Here is an 18,919-nt window from a genome sequence, read left to right on the forward strand (position 1 = left end):
AATAACCGGGTGGTAATGTTACTGCCCTTAAAGCAGGGGAGGACATGGTTCGAATATTGCATCTTACAATGCATATAATTGGAGAACAAAATTAATTATCTCATTGCTTCTCTAGAATATATTTTTTTAAATAAAAACAAATCTGTGGTGTTTTCAAAGGCGGAAAATAATCACGAATCTTAAACTAAGAAGAAGAAAAATATTGATCCCTTTGTAGTCAATGGTCAGCTAGATATGGGTTGGCCAGTACTACGCAGCTGCATTCATTCTTAACCCCATTCAGGATGCCTGATGGGGCTCCCCGAGAGCCGATCCCCTCTGCACAGGACCAGCGTGCAAAGGGTTAACATTTGCTTGTACTTTGTGGAACGTCAACCCCACCCACTGGAATGTTAATGAGCCAAGAGGACAAAGAACTTTGTATTCGCAGCTGCATTCATTCTGAACCCCTTCAGAGTACATCTGTGTCGCCCCAAAGGCGTTTGGTAATGTTAAAGCTTCTCTATTTCAAATCTAAAACAGGCCTTTATCCCCTGTACCCAATTTTTCAACTCTAAATCTCTGTGAATTGACTGTTTAACCTCTGTTCTTTTAATGTAACCATGTATAGTTATAACCCTGTGTCCAGGACATACTTGAAAACGAGAGGTAACTCTCAATGTATTACTTCCTGGTAAAACATTTTAAGAAATAAACTAAGGGGTTAATACATTTTAAAATCATGTAGTGTATGAATAGGGTTAACGTCAAATTACGATAAACTTGTTATTCTGAAATAACAGGTCGCTACCCTATCACCAATGAACCTAGTAATGTTGTTTTTGCATATTAGCTATGTGGATGCGGCGTGAACTCGGGGAACATCACATCACATAGGTTTCTGTTTCACATCACATTATAGTCCCTGATTTATCAGTGCTTAATGCATCTAGGACTTGATGTATTCATCTCTGTCCACGCGCTGCCACGACTGTCTCCTAAGGTGTGTTAAATAAAGTCTCATTAGTACGAAGGAACCAATACCATTATTCTATTTCACTCTCCTATAGGAAAGGACATTGTGCAAGTTGAAAAGCACCAAACCTTCTGAGCCCTCCTGGTATTCTGGCATGCAAGAGTTACTGTATCCCACCAATGTTTTAACTTGGCTGGCATAAGTTTTTCTAGTTTAAAAAAAATATATGGCGTTTTGAGATTTTTCCCTCATCTGTACGGAGTAAACTCAAATCTGATATCGATGGAGAATAGTGGATCCAAATTTAAATCCCCGAGTTCTGCTAAAAAAAAAAAAAAAAAAAAGTTATTAATATTTACATGATTGTCAAAATAAAAATGTAAGAACTATAAAAAGGTGAAGGGGTTTAAGAGAAAAATAGTGATAAAGAAATGTACTAAAACTGCCTGAAGTGAAAAAATACAAATTAAAAGTATAATTGTGATCAATTAATGAAGCATATAAAACGATGAATCATGAACAGATTGCATCATGTGATTATTACATCAATGATCAGAACAAATGCGGCCAAAAGAAAGTCTTTACATGGCTACCAATGCAGCTCCGATGTTTGTAGGGGACACTGCACCTTTAAATCCAGACAGCCTACACCGTGTACACTCAGTGAGGAGACATTTTTACAGGGTAATATTTTAATGTAAATCTTTCAGTATAAAAATAGAATGTATGTAAACACCGCATACTACACAAACATACACAATTTGAAATGTGCGTATACATTGTCAACATTGAATACAAAAGCCACATTTTTTTCTTCACTGCCAGAAAGGTGGTTTTTAACCTAAGAACTGCAGAAATCCGCTAAAAATATATTCTGGTTCAATGGAACACATTAAAAATGTATTATGGCTTATAGAGAAAAAAAAACAACCTGCGTATGCCATGTGCAAAACTCACTATTACTGTGGTAAACCATATTGTGTGAAATCGAAAAAGTCTTACAGTACAGTAAAAACATTTAATAATATTTTTAAATTATTAATATAGAAATATTGTAACAATATTGGGTTTTAAACGACACACACACACACACAGATAATATGAAATTGTTTTCCTGTCAATGTAAAGGAAACGCACTGCAAGCTGATTAATTGTAAAAAAATAAAACATTACATAAATATGTAGAAAAATTAGCCAATTAGAGCAATGTTTTAGCAAATCACATAGCAGCATCTCATCACCGTTTTACAAGAGCGCTCTTATGTTGCACATCTAGGTGGGAAAAGACGTCTCATTGTCCAAGACCAAAGCCACATACTGCTATATACTGGCAAATAAAATCCAGCTTCCCTCTGGGGGAAATGCACCAGCATTTCAATCTGTGCACCAATCTCTCAGCGTTACCTTGTACCAACGTACACCGTTCCAATCTGTGCACCAATCTCTCAGCGTTACCTTGTACCAACGTACACCGTTCCAATCTGTGCACCAATCTCTCAGCGTTACCTTGTACCAACGTACACCGTTCCAATCTGTGCACCAATCTCTCAGCGTTACCTTGTACCAACGTACACCGTTCCAATCTGTGCACCAATCTCTCAGCGTTACCGTGTACCAACGTACACCGTTCCAATCTGTGCACCAATCTCTCAGCGTTACCGTGTACCAACGTACAACGTTCCAATCTGTGCACCAATCTCTCAGCGTTACCTTGTACCAACGTACACCGTTTCAATCTGTGCACCAATCTCTCAGCGTTACCTTGTACCAACGTACACCGTTCCAATCTGTGCACCAATCTCTCAGCGTTACCTTGTACCAACGTACACCGTTCCAATCTGTGCACCAATCTCTCAGCGTTACCTTGTACCAACGTACACCGTTCCAATCTGTGCACCAATCTCTCAGCGTTACCTTGTACCAACGTACACCGTTCCAATCTGTGCACCAATCTCTCAGCGTTACCTTGTACCAACGTTCCAATCTGTGCACCAATCTCTCAGCGTTACCATGTACCAACGTTCCAATCTGTGCACCAATCTCTCAGCGTTACCTTGTACCAACGTTCCAATCTGTGCACCAATCTCTCAGCGTTACCTTGTACCAACGTTCCAATCTGTGCACCAATCTCTCAGCGTTACCTTGTACCAACGTTCCAATCTGTGCACCAATCTCTCAGCGTTACCTTGTACCAACGTTCCAATCTGTGCACCAATCTCTCAGCGTTACCTTGTACCAACGTTCCAATCTGTGCACCAATCTCTCAGCGTTACCGTGTACCAACGTACACCGTTCCAATCTGTGCACCAATCTCTCAGCGTTACCTTGTACCAACGTTCCAATCTGTGCACCAATCTCTCAGCGTTACCTTGTACCAACGTACACCGTTCCAATCTGTGCACCAATCTCTCAGCGTTACCTTGTACCAACGTACACCAATCTCTCAGCGTTACCTTGTACCAACGTACACCGTTCCAATCTGTGCACCAATCTCTCAGCGTTACCTTGAACCAACGTACAACATTCCAATCTGTGCACCAATCTCTCAGCGTTACCTTGTACCAACGTACACCGTTGCAATCTGTGCACCAATCTCTCAGCGTTACCTTGTACCAACGTTCCAATCTGTGCACCAATCTCTCAGCGTTACCTTGTACCAACGTACAACGTTCCAATCTGTGCACCAATCTCAGCGTTCCCGTGTACCAACGTTCCAATCTGTGCACCAATCTCTCAGCGTTACCATGTACCAACGTACGTTCCAATCTGTGCACCAATCTCTCAGCGTTACCTTGTACCAACGTACAACGTTCCAATCTGTGCACCAATCTCTCAGCGTTACCTTGTACCAACGTACACCGTTCCAATCTGTGCACCAATCTCTCAGCATTACCATGTACCAACGTACACCGTTCCAATCTGTGCACCAATCTCTCAGCGTTACCTTGTACCAACGTACACCATTCCAATCTGTGCACCAATCTCTCAGCGTTACCTTATACCAACGTACACCGTTCCAATCTGTGCACCAATCTCTCAGCGTTACCTTGTATCATATCAAAAACGCGAGTCACTTTTCCCATGTAACCTCTTTGGTGGCAGAGGTGTACAATTCAGTAGTTAATTGACAAGCTCCACTGGCAACAGCAGCAACGTAGAAATATGTGAAGACCGGGATTGGGAAGTCCCGCCTTTCAGTGACACATTCTTGATTCCGAACATTTTACTCGGATCATATGCTGGACACTCGCATTAATACCGTATCTCCTCACAGCTCTTGGCGTCAAGACACAGAAGAAGAAAAATAAATAAATAAATAAAAAGGATGTGGGTCCTTATTCAATATGCTCTCAAAGCGCTTTGTGCTGGAGAATATTTTAGTCCCATTAAATGGAGCAGAACTCTTGTCCAGCACAGGGAAGATGCCTCACTGCCTACTTAATATGGGCCCAACACATGACATATTGTACCGAATAACTCTTTCCCCTTCTCATCCTGCAATCTGTTCCTAACCCGCAATGTTAAGAAGGGGCTGTGTGCCAACTTACACGGTTACCATGAAGCACATTGAAATGGACTTCCAAGATCAACTTAATACCAAAGCAGCCATTTGTGTATAGGATCTTAAAACCTATTGTTTCTTCATCTCATGCTAGATTTATTTTTTTACCAATCCAATAAAAATAAATGTGTTATATTATCGTCTTATCTGATAAGGGCTCTGATAAGGGCACGTCTCGCTTACCGACTTCAAAGAACAGCCGAGGTACTTTGCTCACATCCAAAAATATATTTATGGGGGGTGGGGGGGGAGTAGAATATCCCCCAATAATATTTTAGATGGACAAAAAAAAATGTGTTGTAGGGCAGGGGGCTCAATTCCAGACCGCAATGCCCCCCACCTCCCCCCTCCCCCAAATCAGGTTTTCCCAGCTTCAGCACAGGTGGCTCAATCAGTCCCTGCTGTGGCACAGGTGGCTCAGTCTTTGACTGAGCCACCTGTGCTGAAGCAGGGATATCCTGAAAACCCGACCTGTTGGGTGAGCTTGAGGACGCCGTTGTAGGGAATGTATAACAGAGGATTAAGGATTCGCTGAAAAAAATAAATAAAAAATCATCTTCAACTTTCAGTGCCACAATGCGTTGCAGGCCTCAAACACGGACGGGGGTCAATTATGTTTTTAATCTTGTCCGCTATTCCCCCAGTGTGCTATAATCCTCCACCACGGAGCTCAACGTGTCGAAGGCCATCTGGAAATCCTCGTCCTCACAGCCGTACCGCTGGTACCAGTGCAGGTAGGCCCGTGACTCATACATGGCCCGAGCTCGCTGGGTCACCGTCCGCAACAGATCGGCTGCGCTGGAGTGGTTGGCGCAGACGGTCAGTGAGTGACTGTGAAATGATGGGTCCAAGATGTTCTGGGAGTCTGAAGGAGAAAAGTCATAGACCATGAAAAACAGAGAACCAGAGACACGGACAACCAGAGACACGGACAACCAGAGACACGGACAACCAGAGACACGGACAACCAGAGACACGGACAACCAGAGACGCGGACAACCAGAGACACGGACAACCAGAGACACGGACAACCAGAGACACGGACAACCAGAGACACGGACAACCAGAGACACGGACAACCAGAGACACACGCGTGTACAACTTGGTTCACACACCATAACAGGATGGCAGAAAGGTGCATTGGGTAACGTAGTGTAAATAGGATGCAGAAGCAAGCACATTCGTCTTTTTCAAAAATAATAAAAGTAGTCAACGCTTCGGTCTCCAGCGGGACCTGTATACTGTTAAAAACGGGAATGAACAAAAAACGCATAAGCCGTCAAACTCGTTAAAAATAAATAAAAGAATCCTGCAATACCGATGTAATTGCTAATGTCACATGCTGGGGCGAAAAAAAACACATGTGCATATTAGATGAGAATAAACAGAAAAAAAGGCGTGGAAATGGGTGAGCGGCAGTCACCACGTATAGGCGTGTATATAGTACGAGCGCACAGCATGCACTGTGTAAAAAAAAAAGTGTGTGCCGAGCACGCGCATTTTAAGTGAAACTTCTTTGTCTTTTGTCACTGTTTTGTCGCAGAAATTGTATTTGGGATGGTGAGGTTTTTAATTAAAAATCAAAAAACAATTTCAGTGCAAAAACGCAAAGAAGTCTGACTTAGAACGCATGTTTTAGCTATTTGCACTTCTATATTTATAGTAACTGTGAATTCCTAGTGTGTGTGTGTGTCAGTCAGTGTGTGTTAATGTGTGTGTGTGTGTGTCAGTGTGTGTGTATGTGGTCTCTGTGTCCTGCTGTTGGTGCGCCGCCTGGCCGGAGCCTACTGTGCAGGTGCGACCGCACGGAGCCAGCGCTCACTGTGCAGGTGCGCCCGGCCGAAAGCCAGCGCCTATTGTGCGGGTGCGCCCGGGCCCGCCGCCATTGGCCCCTGTGCATGTGCACCAAGCGCGGGAGGCCTCCGTCTACACGCCGAGCTGGCGACACTGACGGCCTCTTCTGCCAGCAGTGACGTCACGTCCGTGGCTGCACTTCCGTCACCGTGAAGGCGATTTACTCCAAGGAAAATGTTCCATTTGGTAGGTGCCAGCGTAGAAGTTTCACGTCAAAAAGCCCTCAGATTGGGTTTATTTTGTATCAGCCGGGCGCCAAGGAGGAATTTCAGGCAAACGCGGCTCCGTCTGCTTCGGCTGATAAAGAATAAGCCACAAAAGATCAACACAGTGTAATAACATTTACACGGTGAGGCATACAGAGGCTCAGCTGCTAAGTCACCGGCGCGCCTCGGTGCAAGTGAAATATAAAAATAAAAAGGCCTCGCGAGGCAGTGACGGAGGAAGTCCCCCCCCCCCCGGGCGGGCACCGCAGAAGTTGGGCGCTCACGTACAGGTCGATGTAGTTGTTTCAGGGTGCATACCGTCCAAGTGTCAGTTAAGCAGCAGATCAAATAGGAAAAAAAACAAACTCTTGTGCTGGAGTAAGGCTTGGTTGGGAGCCGAAACGTTGGGATTACATTTCACCTTTGGAACTCGGGAGTGCCTGTCCAGTTTTTTCAAATTGTTGTGTCCGATAGCCGTGGCCTAGTAACCTTACGTAGTCTGTGTGTCTATTCGGTGCCCACCAAAGTGAAATACATCAATAAACAAAGTATCACAAACAGCATCGTTCCCAGGTGCCATCAATTAGATAGTAAGCTCTTCGGGGCAGGGACTTCTTTTCCAAAATGTTACTTTTATATCTGAAGCGCTTCTTCCCATGCTGTGTTATTTGTTATTTATATGATGGTCACTGTGTATTACTGCGGTGAAGCGCTATGTACACTAATGGCGCTATATAAATAAAGACAGATATACAGTACATACTGTACATCAGAGCATGGTACACAGACCAAATATAAACCTGGACAGTGAGCCCATCGGGAGACAGCTAGTTTATCCTAATCAGGCTGGAATCATCATACATAGAACAGAGATCTGTAACAAGCTAGGAATTGAAACCAGGGCCGCCGATAAAGGGGGGGGGGGGAGGAGTTGAGACAACCGTTCCTGGCCCGTCCAGAGGTGCCTCCAGCTGAAGCTCATACAAATGTAGACTTGTATTGTATCTCTTTATTTATAGAGCGCCATTAATGTACATAGCGCTTCACAGTAGTAATACACGGGGTAATCAAATAAATAACAGATAATATAAATAACAGAGCATGGGAATAAGTGCTTTCAGACATAAAAGTAACATTAAGGAAGAGGAGTCTCTGCCCCGAGGAGCTTACAGTCTAATTGGTAGGTAGGGAGAACGTACAGAGACAGTAGGAGGGAGTTCTGGTAAGTGCGTCTGCAGGGGGCCAAGCTTTATGTATCATGTGTTCAGAATGTTCACAGTGCTATTCATATGCTTCTTTAAGCAAGTGTGTCTTAAGGTGGGTCTTAAAGGTGGATAGAGAGGGTGCTAGTCGGGTACTGAGGGGAAGGGCATTCCAGAGGTGTGGGGCAGTCAGTGAGAAAGGTTTAAGGCGGGAGAGGGCTTTAGATACAAAGGGGGTAGAAAGAAGACATCCTTGAGAAGAACGCAAGAGTCGGGGTGGTGCATACCGAGAAATTAGGGATGAGATGTAAGGAGGGGCAGAAGAGTGTAAAGCTTTAAAAGTGAGGAGGAGAATGGAGTGTGAGATGCGGGATTTGATCGGAAGCCAGGAGAGGGATTTCATGAGGGGAGATGCTGAGACAGATCTAGGAAAGAGTAGAGTGATTCTGGCAGCAGCGTTTAGGATAGATTGTAGGGGAGACAGGTGAGAGGCAGGAAGGCCGGACAGCAGTAGGTTACAGTAATCAAGACGGGAGAGAATGAGGGCCTGAGTCAGAGTTTTAGCAGTCGAGCAACAGAGGAAAGGGCGTATCTTTGTAATATTGCGGAGGAAAAAGCGACAGGTTTTAGACATGTTTTGACTTCATGGCATGTCCCCAAGGGAGCACAGAGGAAGCATGCCATGTCATACAGAAACATGGGGCACTTTTATGATCTTAAGCCTGCAGTCACACAACACACCGTGCCATTTAAAGCCAGTGATGCAGCGAGTGAGGAGGCACAGTGGAGGCACAGATGTTGCAGGTTCACTCAGGCTACTCCGACTGCCCAGGACAGATCGGGACTGAGTATTACTCTCCGTTTACCATTCCCTGCACAATTATGAACTCTCTGCACTGTGTGAACTTCTGCTGCTTCAGCTTGGAGGCACAAGTCACAGAGACATTCTCCTACTGCTAATCAGACCTCTTCTAACAGCAGGCATATCCTGCTCAGAGACCTGATGAATGTGTCTGCTGATATAGGAGACTGTGACATCACTCCCACATCAGAGATATGCCTTCTATATTTAGACTGTGGATATTTAACTCTTTGCTCTCCATGTGGTCCTGAGTCACAGATTGCTGCCATGTCTATCCCTGCCACTGACATAGTGCGCTTCTTAGGCGTTTACAACTCCTAACTTGTTACAGATTTCATGCTGTGGTGGCTCCTGGGAACGGGCTGTTTTTAATACCTCGTTTACTTCTGCGTTTTACTGATGTACGGGGGCACCGATTACACACCCAGACTCCTGTCGGTGTGCGGGGACATGGGAGCAGTCCCCGCAGGCTGTTGCTGATCTCGGTTACTAGGCCACGGCAGCGGTGAAGGGCAGCTGTGAGGGTCAGGGGTGAGGGGCAGTTCCCGCGCGTTTTGTTTCTTCCCAGCGTTGGGGGAAGTGTAATTGAAGGATATGTTGTGTACACTTGTGGCTGTCTGGAAAAAGGCTCCTGTGGTGAGGCAAACGCTGATTGTTTTGTTATAAACTATTTTCATTTTTCTTTAGTCCTGGGCTCCCTGCTCTCCATCTTTTCCTGTATTCCAGTACTTTGTGGTTTGCACCCAGGTAGGACGCCATTTTTATTGAAGGGGTGTGTGTACAAGCGTAGGACCGACAAAAAGTGGATCCTGTGTATGTGTACACACACACACACATTATATATATATATTTTTATGTGTGTGTGTGTGTGTGTATACACACTCATACACAGGATCCACTTTTTGTTGGTCCTACGCTTGTACACACACACACACACACACACACACACACACACACACACACTTTGATATGGTGACATTTTTCCTGATGGAACTATTCGCCTACCATTCTTTATGTACAGAACGCTTGTCATCACATTGCAGTCACACACTATTTATATCGCCAACGCCTCTCCAGCTAATACCCTAAACATTTTTCAGCTTTAACTAATGGACGGGAAGCATCAAGCTTTCATTATCGCTACAGTAGAATTATCCTGGTATACGTTGTCGATACTATACAGGGGACCTGCACACGGATGTATTACAGAGAGAAGAAACCACCTTAAAATGTGATGTACATCAGTACGGGGTATTGTCGTATTGGACAAAAAAAATAATAATTCCACAAGTCATTAAACTATCCCAGTCGTAACCTACCAAACATCCCATCTACGTGAATTCTTAGCACCGTTTAGTAGAGCGTGGGCTGTGTGACATCTAGCAGAAGACAATGACCGGCGCTCACCTGTCCAGCAGTGGATTGGGAAGGGATTCCAGGGAACGCAGCGGTAAGATTGCTTCAGCTTCATCAGCACGGAGTCCTGAGAGAGGAGGAAGGAGCTGTCCTGGGAGCTCCGAGACACGGCGAGGACAGACATGCTGTGATGCTGAGGGGCCAGCTAAGGACACTTACAATACCACACGGCCCTTGTTACAGATCATGGGGCAGTGCCCCTCACCTTCAGCCTCCCACAATGGGCCAGATTCACTAAGCAGTGCTCATCCATAAGACACCTTCATGCAGCTAGAAAACACTGTATGGCCCATTCAGGTTATCGCCTAACTTTTATACTTTGTATCAACACGCTTAGAGATAAGAACAGTGTTTCTGCTAAATAACGGCATGCAACGTGATAATAATCCCCTTACAGCAGCAAAACAACCTCAAGGTTTGTGGGGGAGGGGAGGTTTTAATAACTCCTCTCCTGAAATTAACCTGGTGCCTGGATGCACTTTGTTCCACCCACAGCGACATCTCCTCAGAGAAACAGAGTGAGAGTGAACCTGCGGGACACGGCACCGCTAGGGGTGTATCTGTGGGGCTTCAGTACAGCACCATAATTAGGTCTATGCTTCCTGTTCTTGAAGATTTAGCCTGTTAGCAATATAAACTCATACTCCGTACTGCTTTGTATTGCAGTTTATTTTCAGGAGTGGGAGTTCATATACTGTATGTTTATAGATAACCTCTGTGTGAGATAGACACACACACACACAATATCTATACATACACACACACACTTTGTGTTGATAGATACATACATATAGGTACACACACACACACACACACACACACACACACACACACACACACACACACACACACACAGTGTTTCGGAGCTGTGGGCACACCTATAGCAGACATTGGCAGGTGGACACAGCATAGGGAATAACATGTGTATCTTACCCAGACCCATGGTCAGAGCCCATCACAGGTAAGCGTATAAAAAAAAATGTATTGTACACAAAACCCCCAAATTTGTGTGTGTACAATCCACCTTTTTTTGGATACACTTACGTGTGATGTGCTGCTTCTTTCTTTGCTCTGATCCGTGAATCTGGGCGATATAGATCTAGATATCTAACATTCATATTTGTTCGGATATAGAAGACGATTATATCACGATTCATGTCCATGCCGTGATATAGCGGCTCTGCCCCGTGACTGAAGGATACTAGGCGACCGTCGGATGACACACGGGGTACCGTCTGTGCGACAGAAGAGGCCACGCTGTCCCAAAACGCTGTTCCTCTGCAATGAAAAATGATAGCAGCTCACAGTGAAGTGTCTCTATATAGCAACGTTTAGTACACTTTACATTTCCAAGCTCAACGTTTCCTAACCACAGTGCTTGAAATTAAAATGCTGAAATCCCAGCTATAAACCCGCCCCCCCCGCGCCCCGCCCCCCACCCCACCCCCCCCCCCCCCAGATCATTCCAACTAACCTCAGCGCTTACTAATCGCTATCCATGTACGGTCATATATAGGAGCGTATAATTACTGCAACTTTAATACAACAATGATCAGTGTAGTAAGCTGGACGTACAGTAACCTGATACTATGCAACTCAACAAAAACCCATGACACCTGATTAAGATATATTGTTATCAGAAGTATTTCAACGATTGAACAAAAAGCTGAACAGTAAGAACACTTTCAATTTAGGTTGTAATACCCCGCAAATGTTTTCATCATTCTTTTGGCTAAAATGAGCCTCAAATAAGGGAAATATTGAACGAGTACAACAGCCTAGGATGACGTTAAATTATTCCCCAAAAATTACAAAACAGATAAAAAGATAAAGTATCAATACGGGTAAACTGAAAATATGAAAATATAAATATAGAAAAATATATAAATATATATATATATATATATAAAAAATTCATTACAGATTTGAAGCAGGGGATTTCCAGAGCTGTACCCCAATTAAATTTCAGCTCCGGCAACCCTTTGCTTCCAGAGATACAGACCTCTTTATTGGGTGCTGGTATCTCTGCAGAGTTTAAAGGTTTCCGGTCACACTGGCCAATTGAAAGCCGCACCGGATGACGTCACGGCTTCCTATTGGCCCGCGGGACATTTAAGTGTCGCCATTAGATTAAAGGCTCACAGTTTATCTGCTTGCTGGGAGACCGGCACCACTACGGAGGCAAGAATCTCTGGAAGCAGGGGTCCCCGGAGCTGAAATTAACGGGGTTCAGTTCCAGAGATCCCCTTGCTCAAACCTGTAATAAAAACTAAATATATATACAGTTAGGTCCGGAAATAATTGGACACTGATACAAGTTTTGGTATTTTGGCTGTGTACCAAAATAAATTCAAGTTACAGTTAAATAATGAATATGGGTTTAAGTGCAGTCTATCAGCTTTAATGTGAGGCTATTCACATCCAAATTGGAGGAAGGGTTTAGGAATTACGTCTCTTTAATATGTAGCCCCCTCTTTTTCAAGGGACCAAAAGTAATTGGACAATTGACTCATAAGCTGTTTCATGGACAGTTGTGGGCTATTCCTTCGTTATTTCATCATCAATTAAGCAGGTAAAGGGTCTAGAGTTTATTCCAGGTGTGGCATTTGCATTTGGATGCTGTTGCTGTGAAACCACAACATGCGGTCAAAGGAGCTCTCAATGCAAGTGAAACAGGGCATTCTTAGGCTGCAAAAAATAAATAAAATCCATCAGAGAGATAGGAACATTAGGAGTGGCCAAATCAACAGTTTGGTACATTCTGAGAAAAAAAGAACGCACTGTGGGCTCTGCAACACAAAAAGGCCTGGACGTCCATGGAAGACAACAGTGGTGGATGATCGTAGGATCCTTTCCATTGTATAGAAAACTCCTTCACAACATCCAGTAAAGTGAAGAACACTCTCCAGGAGGTAGGCATATCATTATCCAAGTCTACCATAAAGAGAAGACGTCACAAGAGCAAATACAGAGGGTTCACCACAAGGTGCAAACCATTCATAAGCCTCAAGAATAGAAATGCCAGATTAGACTTTGCCAAACAATATCTAAAAAAGCCAGCCCAGTTCTGGAACAGCATTCTTTGGACAGATGAAACTAAGATCAACCTGTACCAGAATGATGGGAAGAAAAAAGTATGGAGAAGGCTTGCAACGGCTCATGATCCGAAGCATACCACATCATCTGTAAAACACGGTGGAGGCAGTGTGCTAGCATGGGCATGCATGGCTTACAATGGCACTGGGTCACTAGTGTTTATTGATGATGTGTCAGAAGACAGAAGCAGCCGGATGAATTCTGAAGTGTATAGGGATATATTGACATGCAGAGATTCAGCCAAATTCAGCGAAGTTGATAGACGGCGCTTCACTTTACTGATAGACAATGTCCCAAAACATACTGCGAAAGCAACCCAGGAGTTTTTTAAGGCAAAGAAGTGGAATATTCTGCAATGGGCAAGTCAATCACCTGATCTCAACCCGAACGAGCATGCATTTCACTTGCTGAAGACAAAACTTAAGGCAGAAAGACCCACGAACAAACAACAACTGAAGACAGCTGCAGTAAAGGGCTGGCAAAGCATCACAGAGGAGGAAACCCAGCGTTTGGTGATGTCCATGTGTTCCAGACTTCAAGCAGTCATTGCCTGCAAAAGGATTCTCGATAAAGTATTAAAAATTAACATTTTATTTATGATTGTGTTAATTTGTCCAATTACATTTGAGCCCCTGAAATAAGGGGACTGTGTATGAAAATGATTGCAATTCATAAACGTTTCATACGATATTTTTGATCAATCCCTTGAATTAAAGCTGAAAGTCTGCACTTCTATTGCATCTCGGTTGTTTCATTTCAAATCCATTGTGGTGGCGTACAGAGGCAAAATGATGAAAATTGTGTCAGTGTCCAATTATTTCCGGATCTAACTATATATATATATATATATATATATATATATATATATATATATATATATATATATATATATATATATATATATATATATATATATATTACAAGTTAACTCGTCTTGCTGCTTTAAGAAAATCCATCAATACTCAATACTAAAAATAAACACATGTAATATCGTCAAATCACGGAAGGGATTATTATTTGATGGTCACCCACAAGCTGTTCCGCTCGTTTAATATACAAATCCCTTTGCTGCCAAACGCCTGCAGAGCAGCGCAGCAGCTAAAGGGTTACATTTAGCGGAGAATAGCCCGAGGTGCCAAGAGATGTCTTCGCGCGCATCCCGCCGCACAAAAAGAACAGGTTGATTATTCTGCGATAGTGCTAATGGGGGGAAAATAATCGCACGGAAATTCTCGCAGACTTCCAATGTGAGTTTCAGAGAGATAATGCCCTGATCGGCACCATCGCAGTTTAATGAATAACCCTGAGAAGTTAAATCATTATGCAGACGGTTTTTCCCTACCTCCTGCAGATTTGGGACGTGTGGAGGAATTTCATGGTGGACATCGGACACACGGACCGGATAATCTCCCAGGGTTCAATGCCAATGCTGACTCCACTGCAATGTAACAAGACACAAATCAATGCATGGCTCATGACGATACGGCGCGTGCCGCACTTGCGGTGAGCTCACGCGTGCCGCACTTGCGGTGAGCTCACACGTGCCGCACTTGCGATGACACGGTGTGTATCGCATGGGAATACGGTGCTATCACTGCATGGATATACATATACACAACTATATACACAACACACACCAGTTGGAGGAAGGAGTAGGATTGGGCGTGGTCGGTACCTTTCTGTTTTGAGCATGTTTATGGGATAGAAAAGCCCGGCCAGACAGGAGGCGATGTGAGTGTTCATGGCGGTCATGGAGACCGCTGGCTGCGCTCCGGACATGGTGAGCGCTTTCTTCTCAGCTGCCACTCTCCGCATCACTTCATCGTTCTGGAAAAGGAGGACCCCGTCTGTGTATCTAACAAGACAATAATGTGAGTGTAAGCCATGTTTGCCTCTAAACATTATATTACGCATATACTGTACACAATTATTATAAAATCATCTGCTGGATGAAGCGCCTCCCCAAGGATCTTCCAGGTATTGCAATTATAAGCCTCTCCAAATTGCTCTAACAAATCTTCTGATTTCATCCTCCCATCTTAGTTTTGGTCGTCGTCTTGGTCTTCTAACCTCTCTTGGAATCCAGTCGAGCGCCATCTTTGTCCAACGATGGTCATTTTCTCTTGTGATATGTCCGGCCCACTGACATTTTAATTTCACCCGTGTGATGTCGCAGACTTTTGTTTAGTTTTGAACCCATTCATTATTTTTCCCCAACTCTTCAGGTAATACCCAGTATACATCTCTCCATACTTTGCGTCGTCTGAAGTTTTTGAATTAATTTACCATTTAGGGTCCAAGTTTCACATCCATATGTCTTCCCAGGCAGAATGCACTGGTTGAAAATGTTCTTCTAGCAGCACAGTGGAAGGTTCCCTTGAAAGAGTCTTGTGTCTTCCAAATGTGCTCCATCGCATCTTTATTGTCCAATCGATTTTTCATTCAAAAAGTCCCCATCCATTGTTATTTGCCGGCCAAGATTGCGAACCTTCAACTTCTATTCCATTTATTTCCATCTTTGCAGGCTTGACACATTTGTTGAACATCCGTTTGGTCTTGCCGAGATTTGTATGGAGGCCCATTTTAACCTGCTTGCCATGGTTCTCCAATTTGTTGCTGGAGGTCTTCTGAACTCGTGGCAAACATGATGTCACCTGCAAATCCTATGCGACGCTAGTGTTCACCGTTGGTTTTGATTCCTCTTTCAAGCGTTTGTGAAAAGCTTTGGTGACATGGTGTCTCCCAGCTGCACTTCCTTGCATCCTCATGTCATCTAATGATTGATGTGGCATTCTAGTAAAAAAAAGTTATCCTTTATATTATCAATGTATGCTTCTTTGTCTTCTCCGTGCATTTAGAACCGCTGATGTATAAACAGAATCGAATGCTTTTTTGGAATCTACGAATCCTAAGCCAAATGCTAGATCATATTCATTACTTCGGGAAATTACTTCTTGTATGACTTGGCTGTGGTCCATTGTGTTAGATCCCCTGCGAAATCCTGATTGTTCTCTAGGCTGGGACAAAGTCCAGAATCTGTTCCAGGCGATTAGTGCGCATCTTCGTAAAAATCCTGTAAGAGATTGGAAGTCGACTCATTGGTCTGCAGTCCTTGAGGTCTTCTGCGTCTCCTTTCTCATGGAGGAGGAGAACTGTGGCATTCCTCCATTGTTCTGGAATTCTCCTGTTCTTCGAGCAGCGTGTAGAGTTCTACAAGGATTCACTCTACTTTTCCAGGTTCTTTCAAGATTTCAGATGTAATTTTTTTTTACAAGCACACTGAGAACTTTGGAGTGATGATCAATATTCTATATTCCCTAGATTTGTATATGCCGCACACGTGTTGTTTCTAATCTCCAAAGAAATAAAACTTCCTCAAATATTTGCATGCTTTAAGGGAAGCTGTTCACAAAAGGTTTCTTTGAAGTGGGATTTCCTCTTTAACCTTTAACCGGGGTGGAGGAACGCCCCACAATGTTTGGCCGTCTAACTCAGAGGGGCTCAACTCCAGTCATCAAGACACCCCCCCCCCCCCTACCAGTTAATGTTTTCAGGATATCCCTGCTTCAGCAGAGGTGGCTCAATTAGTCTCTGCTTCAGCCTCTGATTGAGCCACCTGTGCTGCAGCTGGGATATCCTAAAAACCTGGCCCATTGGGAGGAGAGGGGGGGGGGGGGCGGTCTCTGTTTGACTCATCAGTGTTATTCATTAAAGAAAAAAAGTCGTTGGCGATTAAATGTCGTTATGATGCATTATTGATATATGAAGGAAAATTTACCCGATTTATACACCTCCTAAAATGTAACACTGTGGCTTTTTAAACGGCATTTAAACAAAAAGGTGCAGTCTCCCTTAGCCAACCCTGGACCAAAAATATTGACTTTTCTTTTTCCATTGTGAAATTAGAATTGCCCCAGAAACTGTAAAATAAGCTTTCTGAGACTGACATGATATAAATCAGAGGTCTAATAATCACGGCGCCTGGACTCGTCATTGCATTACCTCCTCACTTATGCCAATAATAAACTCAGCATGCACGGCATCTTCTATACTTGTCCAAGTGTGATATTAAACCACGTTTAAACAAAAACACAAGTATTATTGTGGCAGAGAATGCGCTACATGGCTAAGCGCCAAATGTCTACAGCTTAGTGGGACTGCAGATGGAAGCCCTTGTGCCGGTCATTGGTTAGGGGGTCTTCTTTACCTCTGCAGCCAAGCCAGGCAGAGCAGGGAGTTGTAATGTTGAAGGGGGGTCTCGCCAGTGCCGTGGGGGGCCACAGCTACCGATAGTATGTGACCCGCAGGATACGTATCTCTGATCTCTTCACAAAGCCGGGCACCCAGACCTTGGGAAGAAGAAGAAGACATGAAAAATGCACGGTAACGTTTCATTTGGCCCAAGTGCCCGGCGAGCAGCTCAGTGGTAAGAACACCGAGTTTGGGACTGAACGGAGTTTAACCATTCGAGTGTGAGCTCCGTGCGACGGAGCAAGTCACTTTAATCCAGATTTACAAAATGAGGTTGTAAGATCTGCGATGCGGGGAATAACTGCGCTCAACATTATCTGTTCAGGGCTACATAAAGGGGCACACAATAACCATTACTAGATAATTTCATTTGCCTACCAATCCAAACTAATTCTTCTTCAAAATACCGAACAATGTGGCATACACTGCCGACCTCTCCCCAACCCCCCACTTCCGGGCTGTGTTTCACCCTTACAGCAATGTGTTGCTGGCCTTACTGTCAGCAGAGGGGTTAAAGGGTACATAACCCTTGAAGTGTTTCTTTCCACCCAGTGGAGCCCCAGACTCGCCATTCTATGTACCTGAAAAATACCATCTCTTTAGTATGGCAGATTCATTTTTTTTTATTTAAAAACATTTACATCTTCTCATCTATAATTTCTATAACATTACAACGCAACTTGTGGTCTGAATGTTCTTTTCCGCATTGGGTCCTCCCGCGGGACCTCATATGTTTCCCATGGAACCCATGTTCGTAGAAAAGGAAAGGAAGACTAGGACACGGGGTCATTAAAGCTGGACGGGGTCAGGGAATTGCGGAGAGGTTCTTCTTTACCGAAGAGTGGATGAAGTTAGAGGCAAATACAGTCCAGAAGATGAAAAGTGCTTGGATAGACATGTGGTGGCCAATTCCAGTCCTCAAAGGCAACCAACAAGGTCAGGTTTTCCAGATATCCCTTGTTGGTTGCTCTTGATGGACGTAGCATTGGGCACCCCCTGTCTCTTGTTATATACAATTGCCACGCTCAGTAGCTCTCTGGTTGACATAAATATATATTCATCATGTGGTGGGTGTGGGAGTTTGAGATGGCTGGGAATGTGTGTTTATCAATGTCTGACTGGTAGCAGTCAATTTGGAGGCTGGTGGCACCTCCCCCCAGAGCTCACTCCTCCTCCTTCACCTTTTTAACTTGGGAGGTCATTTCATTTGCTGCAGGAACAAGACCTATAATGGTTCTTCACCTCTTACAGAGGTAAAAGGAAGGGTTCACAGTGTAGTGTAGGACCTGCATTAATTTGGTTATACCTTGGCAATGGTATGCAGGCTTATGACGCTTTGGCCAAAGGGTTAACTAAATAACCAAGTATTTAATATTATTATTGAAGTATTTTACTTTATACTTTTCATCATATATGTTTTGTCAATGGGATGTAGCATTGGGCACCCCCTGTCTCTGGTTGCTCTTGAGCACTGGAGTTGGCCACCCCTGGTATAGACACATGTTACAGGGTAAC

At 44.0% G+C, this 18,919-nt stretch overlaps 1 protein-coding gene across 4 annotated transcripts in view; it reads right to left on the reverse strand.

Annotated features, from left to right (window-relative positions):
• Positions 1-1,640: 1,640 nt before the first annotated feature.
• Positions 1,641-18,919, reverse strand: part of LOC142487941 (tubulin delta chain-like) — a 43,563-nt gene continuing 26,284 nt past the window's right edge. For 3 of the 4 annotated variants that reach the window (XM_075588093.1, XM_075588095.1, XM_075588096.1), the window contains 6 exons: positions 17,361-17,502; positions 14,829-15,008; positions 14,496-14,591; positions 11,260-11,335; positions 10,049-10,190; positions 1,641-5,382 (listed from right to left, as the gene is read on the reverse strand). In XM_075588093.1, coding sequence (XP_075444208.1) covers positions 5,150-5,382; positions 10,049-10,190; positions 11,260-11,335; positions 14,496-14,591; positions 14,829-15,008; positions 17,361-17,502 — 869 coding nt within the window. In that variant the 3' untranslated portion in view covers positions 1,641-5,149. The remainder of the gene's footprint in view (positions 5,383-10,048; positions 10,191-11,259; positions 11,336-14,495; positions 14,592-14,828; positions 15,009-17,360; positions 17,503-18,919) is intronic. The other variant, XR_012799356.1, reaches the window with a different exon arrangement.

Source organism: Ascaphus truei, chromosome 2 (genome assembly GCF_040206685.1).
Source record: "Ascaphus truei isolate aAscTru1 chromosome 2, aAscTru1.hap1, whole genome shotgun sequence".
Classification (NCBI taxonomy): domain Eukaryota; kingdom Metazoa; phylum Chordata; class Amphibia; order Anura; family Ascaphidae; genus Ascaphus; species Ascaphus truei.